Source organism: Pangasianodon hypophthalmus, chromosome 21, assembly GCF_027358585.1.
Source record: "Pangasianodon hypophthalmus isolate fPanHyp1 chromosome 21, fPanHyp1.pri, whole genome shotgun sequence".
NCBI lineage: Eukaryota > Metazoa > Chordata > Actinopteri > Siluriformes > Pangasiidae > Pangasianodon > Pangasianodon hypophthalmus.
Window position 1 is genome coordinate 15,455,494 of NC_069730.1, and position 12,172 is coordinate 15,467,665.

At 35.2% G+C, this 12,172-nt stretch overlaps 2 protein-coding genes across 7 annotated transcripts; both read left to right on the forward strand.

Annotated features, from left to right (window-relative positions):
* The first annotated feature begins 174 nt into the window (after positions 1-174).
* si:dkey-10o6.2 (uncharacterized protein LOC100124608 homolog) lies at positions 175-6,174 on the forward strand. 6 transcript variants are annotated; one of them, XM_026925035.3, is made up of 9 exons: positions 187-327; positions 2,661-2,785; positions 2,878-3,163; positions 3,270-3,394; positions 3,483-3,549; positions 3,641-3,794; positions 4,516-4,661; positions 5,131-5,241; positions 5,344-6,174. In XM_026925035.3, exons 3-9 carry the CDS (start codon positions 3,008-3,010, stop codon positions 5,521-5,523), a joined length of 939 nt encoding a protein of 312 aa, XP_026780836.2. In that variant the 5' UTR covers positions 187-327; positions 2,661-2,785; positions 2,878-3,007; the 3' UTR covers positions 5,524-6,174. The 6 variants fall into 6 exon arrangements, with proteins under 6 accessions (XP_026780840.2, XP_026780836.2, XP_026780839.2 ...); XM_026925038.3 differs by having other exon boundaries at positions 2,661-2,771; XM_026925037.3 differs by having other exon boundaries at positions 266-415.
* A 1,496-nt stretch (positions 6,175-7,670) lies between these two features.
* fcer1gl (Fc receptor, IgE, high affinity I, gamma polypeptide like) lies at positions 7,671-11,718 on the forward strand. Its single transcript, XM_026925042.3, has 5 exons — positions 7,671-7,832; positions 8,800-8,885; positions 10,283-10,303; positions 10,758-10,790; positions 10,888-11,718. The coding sequence occupies exons 1-5, from the start codon at positions 7,781-7,783 to the stop codon at positions 10,951-10,953; spliced, it is 258 nt and encodes an 85-aa protein (XP_026780843.1). The 5' UTR covers positions 7,671-7,780; the 3' UTR covers positions 10,954-11,718.
* The last annotated feature ends 454 nt before the right edge of the window (positions 11,719-12,172 follow it).

Consider the following 12,172-nt stretch of genomic DNA (forward strand, 5'->3'; position numbering starts at 1 on the left):
ATATATAAAAATATGAATAAATATATTTATATAATTTTTAATTTTTTTTTATTACATTTATTAAATAGTTTTTGCTGCATATTTGGACGTTTATTTGACAGAAATATTAAAGAAGGCGGGGCCAGTCGCGTCACGTGGTTGTGTGGGTTGTCAGTAAGTTCGGTTGCAGCGTCCACTAACTCTAGTGGACTTTACACTATTCCACTACGGAAGTTTCGGTGTGTGTGTGTGTGTGTGTGTGTGTGTGTGTGTGTGGGTGTGTGTGTGTGTGTGTGTGTGGGAGGCCTGAGAATGTGCAAGTTGGCATTTTATACGTAATTTATAACGGTAAGATGTGGACCTTATTTGTAGTATATTGAGATATTTATTGAGTTTATTTTTGTTTACAAAACCAGAAGACCGTAATATAAGATGCGTAAGTAATACTGTATATTATCCTATTGTTTATATTCATCCTCACGTAGCTTAGTGTTTTACTGTGTGTGTGTTTTTTCGGATGGTGTGCATGTCGGATTTTGTTTAGTTAAGCAGTATTGACATCGTTATCATAGTATTAAAGTGGTAAAATAACGAGAGCAAGAAGTAAAAAAATAGTAATAAACAGTAAAGTCCTATACACTGTATTGCATTGTAAAATTTGCAAAGTAACATCATACAAGACATTTTTATCAAACAGTATTAAACCACAGTTATTAGGGGTCCAAGCACCAAAGGTGCTGGAACCCTATTGTAATTGTTAGGATTTTTTTTCTTCTTCTTCTTCTTCTTCTTTTTCTTTTTCTTTTTCGAACCTTGCAGACCAAACCGTAAGTCATAGAGAAGTGAAACTTGGTCTACAGCTCCTGCTCTCGCCCGGTTGTTGGCACTATAATGCAAGTGTTTATGTTTTGGTCCATATCTCATGAACCGAAAGTCTTACAAACAAAATAATTTTTTCACTGATTCCTTGGGTTCTCCCAAACAAACAAACAAACAAAACCCTTAAGAAACATTTAGCCCCACCCACTTAGATGTTTTGCTAATTTGCATAATATGCAAAACTTATTTTTGCAAACTATTTTTGGCCAGTTTTCACAAATATCGTGTCAAACTACTCAGCAGTTTGATTGTGTATCTCAATAATTATCAAAAACATATTTACGTTTGTAAATAGTATGGCTGCCATGCATCAGTCAATTCTAAAGAGGCAGAGCTGGTTTACTCGAATAGCTGTAATTCATGATTGGTTAGTTGGATTTGAACCAAACTGGAAGTACATGTTTAGCACAAGGTTCAGAGGATGTCTGCAAAGGTTGGGGTGTGGTCATATATAGAGGTGGTGTTTCAGTACAAATAGCTGTTTCTCAAGAACCGTAAGGCTGTTCAAGCTGGAATTTGGTAGGTGCATCTATGTGCTAATCTGTAAGTGGATTTTTCATGATCCCTAATTACCGAGAAAACATGGCTGCCATTGGCCAATCAGGTTTTAGCAGGCATTTGATGCAGTTCCCATTAAGCTATTGTCATGAAACTTGGTAGTTTCATGGAGGAACCTACTAGTAGCTGATGCAGACTCACTCAAATTGGCCACTGGGAGAGCTATATATTAATATATTAATAGGAATTGGATAGGTTAAATATTAATAGGGGTTGGAGATAAGTTCAAATAGTTGTTTCTCAGGAACCAAAAGTCCAGTTGAGTAGAAATTTGGTATGCTGCATCGATCTGCCAATCTCTAACTGGACATGTAATCATCACTGATCATCATCAACTTGGCAGCTTTCAGCCAGTCAGCTTTCAAAAGTTAATTCAACTAGCATTGAGGTATCATCACAAAACTTGATATGCATGTTCTTGTATGCTCTCTTTATGGTTCTATATATCTTGGGAAGAACTGGCCACTGGGGGTGCTATTTGCAAGTGCTTGGACCCCGCAGCTCACCACTTGTGGCAAATTACAAATTGGTCTTGTATCAATACGTATATTGTCATATATGTACAGTAAAATAGTCTATTTCATTCTTAGAATAAAACCACAATAGGCTTGATATATTGATTGTACTGAATTTATTTTGCAGGGTTTTTTTCATATATATCTATTGGACTTAAATACCTTATTTCTGATAACACACTATTTCAGCTAGTAGTTTAGTATAATCTAATCATAACAGTACATGTATGTGTTAGAGCCTATGCATTTACTGTTTGTATTGCAAATTCAGTTTACCTATTTGCGAAAGAGTGTTTATAAACCAGCTAATGTATGCAAAAGGCCATCCCTAACTCCTGGACAAAAGTCAACCCAGACAGCAGGTCTGTAACCCAGTAACCCAGTGCTTGGGAAAAACGTCAACTTGGCAACACTGATTTAAGCTCTTCAAAATGGTCCAAAGTGCAAAGCAGTCCAAAGAGCAAAGTTTGGTAGAATTGTAGCATTGTAATTCTGTGAACATCTAACATATGGAGGGGCTTCATGGACATAAAATATATTTTCTAATGTCAAAATGAGAAATGTAATACATTGCATTGTGTGAAATGTCAAATTACTGTGGCATAATTATTTATTATTACTCGAAACGTTCAAACAATTCAGACAGACCAGAACCTAAAAGTTTCATCTATAAAGTGACACCTCAATGAGGACATTGTATTTGACAAATATGTTTGGTGTTGATTACAGATGGGTGATTAAATTAATGGGAAAGCCAAGAAGTGTGTTAATTAGCTGTTGGACCACCACTAGCTGCCAGAACAGCTTCAGTGTGCCTGGCATACATTCTACCAGTCTCTGGTGCTGTACTGGAGGTTCTTTCAAAAGATATTCCTTCAGTTAATGTTCTGATGATGGTGGTAGAGATTGTTGGCTAATAATTTAATTTTCTTATCAACCATTTCAGGTATACTCCACAGATGAATAACTAAAGGTGATTGGCTTTTGGGAATCAAGGGGCCTGGCTTGAATTCTTTTTTTTTTTTTTTGCTCCACTGCGTGCTGGTGTTTATATAAACTCGACCAAATACCACATCATGGCATTTATACCTGTGGTTGACTTTGGTGTCTACAAACTTGGTATCAGTGACACCACTGATGAGAACCTGCACGAGTTATGCAAAGAAATTCGAAAGGCCTTCACCGATGTGGGGTTTGTGTATCTCGAAAATACTGGCATAGATAAGAAAGAGGTGTGTATTTCCATTTTAACAATTTTGTCAATTTAAAAAAAATTAAAAAGACATTACAGTGTGAGTTCATTTTAAGTGTTCACAGAAAATCTCTTGCCTATATTAGGTGGATCATGTCATGGACATTTCTAAGAAGTTTTTCCTGCTTCCTGAAGAACAGAAAAGACCCTTCGGTAGGGGCAGTTTCACAAATAGTGGCAATCATGGTTGGGTGTCCTCAGAGACAGAACGGTAGCTGGCTCATCTGTCACCTACATAAAGACATCTGGATTGGAAATATTTATCATTTAAACTGAAATTTTACTCTCACTTTCCACAGTTTGAATCCTGGACGTCCAGGTGACTTGAAAGAGGCTTTTAATACTACGTCATTATGCACAGATATTGTAATCACCTCTTATTTTAAACACCACTGCAACAGCTAATTTAGAATATTAGGAAAGAAACTCTAATTGTTGTGTTCTTCACTTTGCTTAGAAATGGCCCTCCGATGATCTTGAAGGCTTTCGTGACATCCAAGTCGGCTTCTTCCTGCGCTGTAAGGAGCTCTCTCTCCGTGTACTCAGGGTCATGGCTCTCAGTCTAGGCTTGGATTCAGAGGTTTTTCTCAAAGCACACAGCCACATTGGAAGTAAGCTGAACACACACACATGCTCTGACATGACCAGCGCTATGCAGTTTGTGCAGTAGTTTTCCAGCAAAGCAGTGGGACGAGTTGTTAGTTTTGAAATCTTCAAATCATTTCAGTGACTTGAGTTCATTCAGTTCCCTGGTTCGTTCAGTTGCACCTCCAGTCTGCCCAGATGTTCAGCCTGATCGTGCCATCACCTAAGGCTGCTAAAACAAACAGCTTCATCAGTGTAAAAGTAGCTAATAATTGTTGTATTGCTTTATAACAGACTTGTATATTTAAAAAAAAAAGTAGATACAGACTGGTATTGCATGCACTAAACTGTTTGGAATAGGGCAACAAATGACAGGTGAGCGAATCTCTGTCATGACCAAAAGATTCACTAACTCAGACCCTGACCTGCTGAATGATTGGAGTGAATCTCGGTTATGACAGAAAGATTCACCAGCTCGAACCCCAACCCACTCAATAACAGGAATGAATCTCAGTAATAACTGAAATATTTGCTAACTCGAACACTAACTCACTCAATGACAGAGGAGCGTATCTCAGTCATAACTGAAAGATTTGCTAACTCTAAGCCTGTCCCACTGAATGACAGAGCGACTCTCTGTCATGACCCAAAGATTTACTAGTTTAGAGCGACTCTCTTTGATGACCCAAAGATTTACTATCCCAAACCCCAACCTACTGAATGACAGACATCCATGCTAATGTTAAGGTGATGAGAATGGCAGCACTCTGCGCTCTCTCTATTACCCTCCGGTGAACGCTGGGAGTGTGAAGGAAGGTCAGCTCCGCTGTGGAGAGCACTCAGACTACGGCAGCATCACTCTAGTCTTCCAGAGCCATGAGGCAGGCCTGCAGGTAAGAAAGATTTCACAGCAAACTAGTGAATGTAAGGCTGGACAAATGAGTTACAGTATATATTACAGCTTTTGTCAATTTTATCAATTTTTCACCAAACTAGAGAGTGGTACATTTTATTAAAGGAGCAGTTTGTAATTTTTAGAGCCCTTTGCTGCATGCCAGTTGAAGTGCACATGCAATGAAAATGATCATTTTTCCCTGCTCAGTCTGTTAAAACTATACATGGCCACATGATGAGCTGTTCTGACTGGGGGCGGAGCTAGTTTCAGGACCAGAAAACAGAACCCTGAAGCAGTTCCAGTTATTATTATTATTATTATTATTATTATTATTATTATTATTACTGGTCTCAAAACACTTTTAAACATTACAGACTGCACCTTTAAATAAACTGATGGTGTTTTAACAGTTCTATGCAGTAAGTTCCTGTAAATAAATATTTAATTTGCTGTATGTTTCCCTTTAGGTATTAAGTCGCAAAGGGGAGTTTATCTCAGCCCCAAGCATTCCTGGAACAGTTCTGATCAACATTGCAGATCTAATGCAGAGGTGGACCAGTGACGTGTTTGTATCTGCTGTAAATATGGCCATGAACTCCAAGCAAAGCTAATAATAATCTTGTTTTATACAAACCTTACATGATTAATCTTATATTTAATGTTACACATACATTTTTCAGGTCCATAGAGTTCTACTACCACCTGTGGGCGACTCAAGCACAAGGCAGTCTTTGGTGTTCTTCGTGCAGCCGGATGATGATGCCATCATTACGTGTTGTGATGGCTCAGACAAATATCCTCCAGTGAAATCAGTGGATTATCTCCTGGCAAGATTCGACGACTCTTATGGCAGAAAATAGATCTGTGCTGCTCATTGTGAGCAGATGCTCAGCTGCATTTAGAAATGAACTGTGCATATGGGTTCTTTCATGCTGAAAAAAGTAAAGAATACATTTTATTTTTCATAAGCATGAATGTTTTTGCAATCCTGTATGGAAATTTACTCACCAGAGGGCACTATAACTCAACTATCAGGATGTTTGTATAGAAATTTATATGATCATCTATTGCTTCACTGTTGTGGTAATAACATCTGCTGTTTATCTAATATTCATTGCTATGCTGTTATTTGTCTTGTTTAGTGTCCATGTACTGGACACTGTTAAATTGTCTATTTTCCAGTTTTACTAATAAATTTAAATTAGACACTTTTATATCACCATATATTAGACTTGTATAGATTTGGCTAGTCTTACTTAAAAAATTTTGATTTTCTTTTAGCAAAATAATTAGGGGTCAGGGAATTGTAATTATTTTTTATGGGGCCAACCTGCATTTTAGCCTACATTTAAAAAAAAAATCATTAACCAGGCTCTCTTTTTAAATATACTTGAGAGTTGTATTCGAACATTGTAATACTATTTTAATCGTGTCTGTTGACTTTCTGTCTGGGAAAATAGATTACAATATATTATTACATCAAATAAAGTTTGTTACATGGGAGAATTAAACCAACTTGCATATGTGTGGAGCAGACGTTAGGAGCAGATCTTGAAAGTGATGCAATTTCCTTTTCACGTCAGCAAAAATGGTAGATGAAGCTATTTATAAATGTAACAGCAAAAATGGTTGATGAAACCAATGAGTAAGGTCCATAGGTACTTGCTACATCAAACGATAATTACTCAATCTATACATGTATATACATACGCATTTTCACACTTAAAGCGAGCAAGAGCTATCTAACTGCTAAAAACAAATAACTATAGATTCCACACACTCCACCTCACTCCAAAACCCCAACGTATACAATGTGTTATATACAGTATATAACATACCGTATACTCACCCTCTGGATCTGCCTGGTTCATCCTTATGCTGAACATCTGAAAGGAGCTTCTTCACTTATGACTCACTTTCTGCTGTTGTGGGTGGTTTTACTTGGATACCCTAAAGATTTGAACTTCTTAAAAACAATTTATGCCCAAGTCTCACCCTTGCTTCAGTGAATAATCTCAGCTGAATACTGTAGGTTTGTACCTAAGAACTGCTGCTGCATAATAATCATAAAGACTCATCCCACAAGTCTTATTTACAAAACGATCGTGCCGAACGCCCTTTCAATACACTTCATACTAGTTGACTTTGTAGTATACAGTTGTAGAATACAAATGATGTATAATCTCACTATACAGTGTCACCCAGAAGAGGATGGGTTCCCTTTGAGTCTGGTTTCTCTCAAGGTTTCTTCTTCATTGTCATCTCAGGGAGTTTTTTTCCTTGCCACTGTCACCTCTGTCCTGCTCGTTAGGGATCACATTGCTTTGTGACCGTGTCTTTTGTTAAAAGATCTATGCAAATAAAATTTAATTCATTCAGCATTCGGGAGTTTCCTGTGTGAGATAAAGCACAATGAGAGGATAATTGCTGTCACTTTAATGTAGCTATTGGTATAAATCTTATAGAGAAAGAAGTTTAAATATATATAAACTTATATATATATATATATATAAAATGTATTTCTTCCATTGCTAATTGAAATACTGACCAATGCTACCAGGAATTCCTCATATAAATAGTATTTTGAGTCATGTACAAATCATCCCACACACATACAGACGACATAGCCCTACTTCCTCATTTTCATCTCTGGCTGAATACACATCAGTGCACATCCATAAATTGCATTGTATTGTATTGTATTGTATTGTATTGTATAAACTTGCAGAATGACTTTGCAGTCTCTGTCTTTGTTACATTTTGAGAAGGATATGAATGTGATCACATACTTGCAAAGTGTTTCCTAGATGGTTCTTGGTTTAATTCAGCAGTTTTAATTATGCAGGCAGTGTGAAAAAATAGACAGTGTAATGTAAATGAACTATACGTTTCATGTGAGAAGTGATAGAGTAAGAGACCAAGAGACTGTGGTGTGAAATTGTGGGCAACCCTCTTCAGCCTTCTGCTTTGCAATACCTCGGAAAGGCTACTCTGTCACAACCCACAGTTTCCTGTTCAAAGGACTGCTTTCACACAGACTCTTGCAGAATTAGCACACGCACACACCGTTCATCTCATCGACCATCGCTCTGGCTTCGGCTCTGATCAGTTGAAACAATGTATGGATCAGGGATATTGATCCTCCTGCTCCTGAATTTTGGAGCTGCTGGTGAGACACCATTGACCTTTCTGACTCCCTGATTGCTTTTGATTAGATATTAACTCATGTTGAAGCTGTGTTTCATCTCTAAATTGTAATCAAGTTCAATTTCAGATGGTAATTTGCTATTATATTTGATTTTTTATCATTACAGTGTATTTGTAATTTAAAGAACAGATTTTATAACTGTTTATGGATAGAAGATATGTGTTTCTGCTTATGATGTCATACAATGAGTAACATCCGTTATATATATAAAAAAAAATATATATATATAATATATCCCAAATATCCAGCCTCAGAAACACCTGCTGTGAACAGCTGATGAAGTACTTTAGTCCAAAATGTCCTGTTTTTCCACAAACTTTACTGTATTATGCTTAACTTTTAGTACATACGCCATCTCAACTGAAATACACACCAGTTACTTCCTGGATTTTTCTTTAGATCTATATATGTATACTGAAGTGTATATATCCCATGCTATATAGGATGCTTTGTTATTATACTATGTTGATCATTTTTTATGGGATTTCTTTTAGTGTTCAAATGTTTCTCTTAGTATAACAAACTGATCATTCTGAAAATGTGGAAGTGTTCGGAAGGAAAACTGAAAGAGTTTCTTCTGTTGGTAGTGGCTATGGGTGAGCTCTGGATGTGGTCTAGTTGGATGTATATGAATATTTCACTGTTCTGATACATATTTCCTTGAAAATTCCATGTGCAAGTAGTACTAGAAGCTTGTGCTTGGTGATGGGGGTACATGTTGTTGATCATGGCATCAAAAGCACATATGATGAATGTTAATTTTAACGTTGGGTGGACATTTGGATTATCCCTATAAAGAAATGTGATTTTGGGCACTTTTGGTTAAGGTTCAGGGTTTGAGTTTTCTGCCTAGAGTAAATCACAAGTCAGTTGAAATAAGCTACAAATATAGTTATACAAGACTGTGTGTGTGTGTGCACTCTTCCAGAGGCTGCAGATGGAGTGTGTTATGTCCTTGATGGGATTTTGGTTGTTTATGGCATCATCCTGACGATCCTCTACTGCAGACTAAGGGTGGGTCATTTATCACTTCTACATACTAACAGTCAAAATCCAATTTTTCACATTAATACACAGCATTTACAACAGCATTCAAATAATTTCTACCATTCTGTATTTTTTTTTCACTAAAACATTTGACAGTAAATTATTCAGGCTGTTCGTCCTATTATTATAAATAATTTTCATTATAGTACATTTTATAGTTTTACTCAGTATTATACAGGAAAGGTTATTTAACATACTCTTAAACATAGACGGAACTACGAGCAACGCTTTCGTGGACAATGAAAGCTGTCAGTGTATCAAATTTATAACTATTTATAACAGTTTATAACTTGCTGTGCTTGCAGAAAAGTGGTACATAGTGTATATGCATAGCATGATCAAAATTGACTATTTACACTAAACTTCTGAATGATGCAGTTCAAAGACATGTGTATAAAAAAACTATTTGGTGATATGATACAGTAATCACAAATTACAGACTTCTAAACTTACTGACATTACAGGTCACCACATAGTTTGAATATGTCGATTATTTAAAAGAAAAAAAAAACATTTGATGCACTAAAGTATGGTTCACAAAATTTTATCAGCCAGGGTGAAAAAAATAAGACTCCTCAGTACAGATGCTTTATAAGCTTAATCCAACTATTCAAATATTAGCTCATTATTTAAATATGCATAATAATATTTTGGATATTTGTTGGGGCAGTAAAGATTTTTATTCCTTAACTAGCCACTCACAGAACACAATTTTAATAAATTTGTTATTAATTGATATTATTCATATACTTATTTAAACCTACATAAACTTCATATAGGTTTTTGAGGTTCGGATTAAATGTATTCAATTCAAATGATTGGTTAAAATGGTGTGATGACTATAAGGACTCAGTAATAAATATAACTTTGATAATGATAGGTGATTGTAATAATATTTTTTAAAATACGGACTGGCTTTGCTTCACAGATGCCAGTTTCAGGCCCATGGCACTAAAGTGTTACAGCTGAGTGCAAAAATGTTAAACTAAATAATTGAATAAAAATTGAATAAAAGTCTATATTTATGTCACATTCACATTCATATCATTTTAATGTTTTATATATATATATAAATATCTTAGCATACATGGTTTTAAGTTTTGTTACTTGTGAAAATAACAGCTTCATTATCATAACTAAATATCTTTTTGGTTTCATAATTTCAAGTAAGGGCTCACAAACTTTTGCACTCAAGTGTATGTTTATCGTTTATAATGTATTTACTTATAAATAAATTAAATAATTACATTAAAAAAGGAAATTATATAAATTATTAGAACAAACACTAACTGATCAGTAAAGTGATAATCCATGAAAGCCAATATTATTAATAATAATTCTAATTTCTCAAATATGCTTTGCAGATGCAGTCTGGAAATAAAGAGGTAAGGACTTGGTTCGAGTAAAGTAGTGTCTAACTGTCAGTCTGTAATTTGTCTGGGTGTGAGTGTGTGTGTAGCCATTCTCTCATCCTCACTTCCCCTGTGCGCTTGTGCTTAGTTCTCTTTCTGGGGCATTAGTGACCTCTAACAGTTTTATTTATACCTTCTTGCTTGCACAAATTCCCCTAAGACTTTTGATGCCTCATATACAAGCACCCATTAATTGAAGACTCAAATAATGATGGTACTTTAGTAAAATTACCTTCCACTTTTATTTGAGCCTATCCCAGGATTCAATATCTCAGGAGGTAGGATGCAGAAACAGGAACTATCTGTTCTGTGTGGAAGGATGAATCAATATAATGGAAAGGTTTATCACACAGTGTTGTGGCACTTTGTTCACAGATACCTCCATATGTTTTTAAGTTCATGCTCAAACACTGTCTTTCTCTTACAGACAAATGAAGAGAACCCAGATGGCATCTACCAGGTATAACCATTTTTAAGAATCTGAATGCTGACATCCAATATGGATTGTGGATTTATCTGCATATGTAACATCTCTTGTAATCTTTTCTATTAATCAGGGTTTGAAGCATCGCAATCAGGACACCTACGAGACGCTCCATGTGAAGAAGCAACCTTTGGCATAATTGTTTGATATTTTAATCTTTCTGATTTACAACAACTCTGCCTGTCGAATAAGCATTTCCTTTCTGTCAAATTCCTGTATATCTGTTTTATGTTTTGCTTACTAACATATTTTATTTTTACATTTGGTTAACCAGCTTGCTTTTCACCATTTGTTGGCATTTAAACCTTTCCTTTTACATTATATAACTTACTAAGAGCTGAATGTATATGCCTTGTACTTTTTTTTTATATTTTATATAATTAGATTATAGGTTAATCACTATATAATTATGATCTAGCAGACATAATTTTATAATTATGTCAATTATATTCAAAACACAGTGCTATTAAATATTATTACTTTGCTATAAGACCAAAGATGGTGAATGTACAGAAAGAAGCCTTTGAAAAGAGATCAAATCATTGATAAGAATAAATAAAGTCTTGGATCCACCATGACCCTGACCAGGAGTGGCGATTGATGATAAATGAATGAATAGTTTGAAAACAAGCACAAGAAAGAAGTCAAAAACTAGCCATGCCTCACTCAGGAAGAAGATTGCTATTTGAAGAAGGCAGTGTATAACATCTGGCAGAGTTATAACAGATGTGTCAGGAAGAATAAGGGCTTGGAGGATATACAGAGTCTGAAAGCAGTTATAAAAACAAAGGCTAAGCATACAAGTTACTAAAGAGTATTTATATCACTTTCAGAATGGGTGTCACATTTATTTTTGTTATTTATGAATGTCTTCAATGCAACCTAACATTAAATGTTTTCTTGATTTCTTCGTGTTTTCATTTTGTCTCAGTGGTACGCAGACTTTCGCGTTCAGCTTTCTATAGATAGCTATGATCCACTTTACTGGTGGTCAAAGCGGGGTGCTTTTTTTTTTTTTTTTTTAATTTATTTTATTTTATTTTTTTACAGTAGAAGGTAGAAAAAACAATCCAATATTATAAAAGTTATTATTAAAACCTATTTATTATTAAGATCTTTTAGTTATTAGCTGGTTTAGCTGGTCACTTGAATTAAATATATTTAATCCAACACCTTAATAACTGAAAAACAAGTAGGCCCATAAATAATCAACTTGGATCTAAGGTGTTCTGTCAGTGGAAAGTACAGAAATAAAAAACGTTCAGTTGCTCCAATAAATAGCCAGAATATTATAGTACATATTTAAATAATGAATCTAATATTTTAATATTTCAATCAAATAATTCTGAGCTGAGGGG

Coding starts and splice junctions, on each gene's coding strand:
- si:dkey-10o6.2 (XM_026925039.3), top strand. CDS start 3,008: ATGGCATTTATACCTGTGGTTGACTTTGGTGTCTACAAACTTGGTATC. Junction 3,395..3,482: donor GTGTCCTCAGAGACAGAACG/GTAGCTGGCTCA, acceptor CACTTTCCACAG/TTTGAATCCTGGACGTCCAG. Junction 4,662..5,130: donor GCCATGAGGCAGGCCTGCAG/GTAAGAAAGATT, acceptor GTTTCCCTTTAG/GTATTAAGTCGCAAAGGGGA.
- fcer1gl (XM_026925042.3), top strand. CDS start 7,781: ATGTATGGATCAGGGATATTGATCCTCCTGCTCCTGAATTTTGGAGCT. Junction 10,304..10,757: donor TGCAGTCTGGAAATAAAGAG/GTAAGGACTTGG, acceptor TTTCTCTTACAG/ACAAATGAAGAGAACCCAGA. Junction 10,791..10,887: donor ACCCAGATGGCATCTACCAG/GTATAACCATTT, acceptor TCTATTAATCAG/GGTTTGAAGCATCGCAATCA.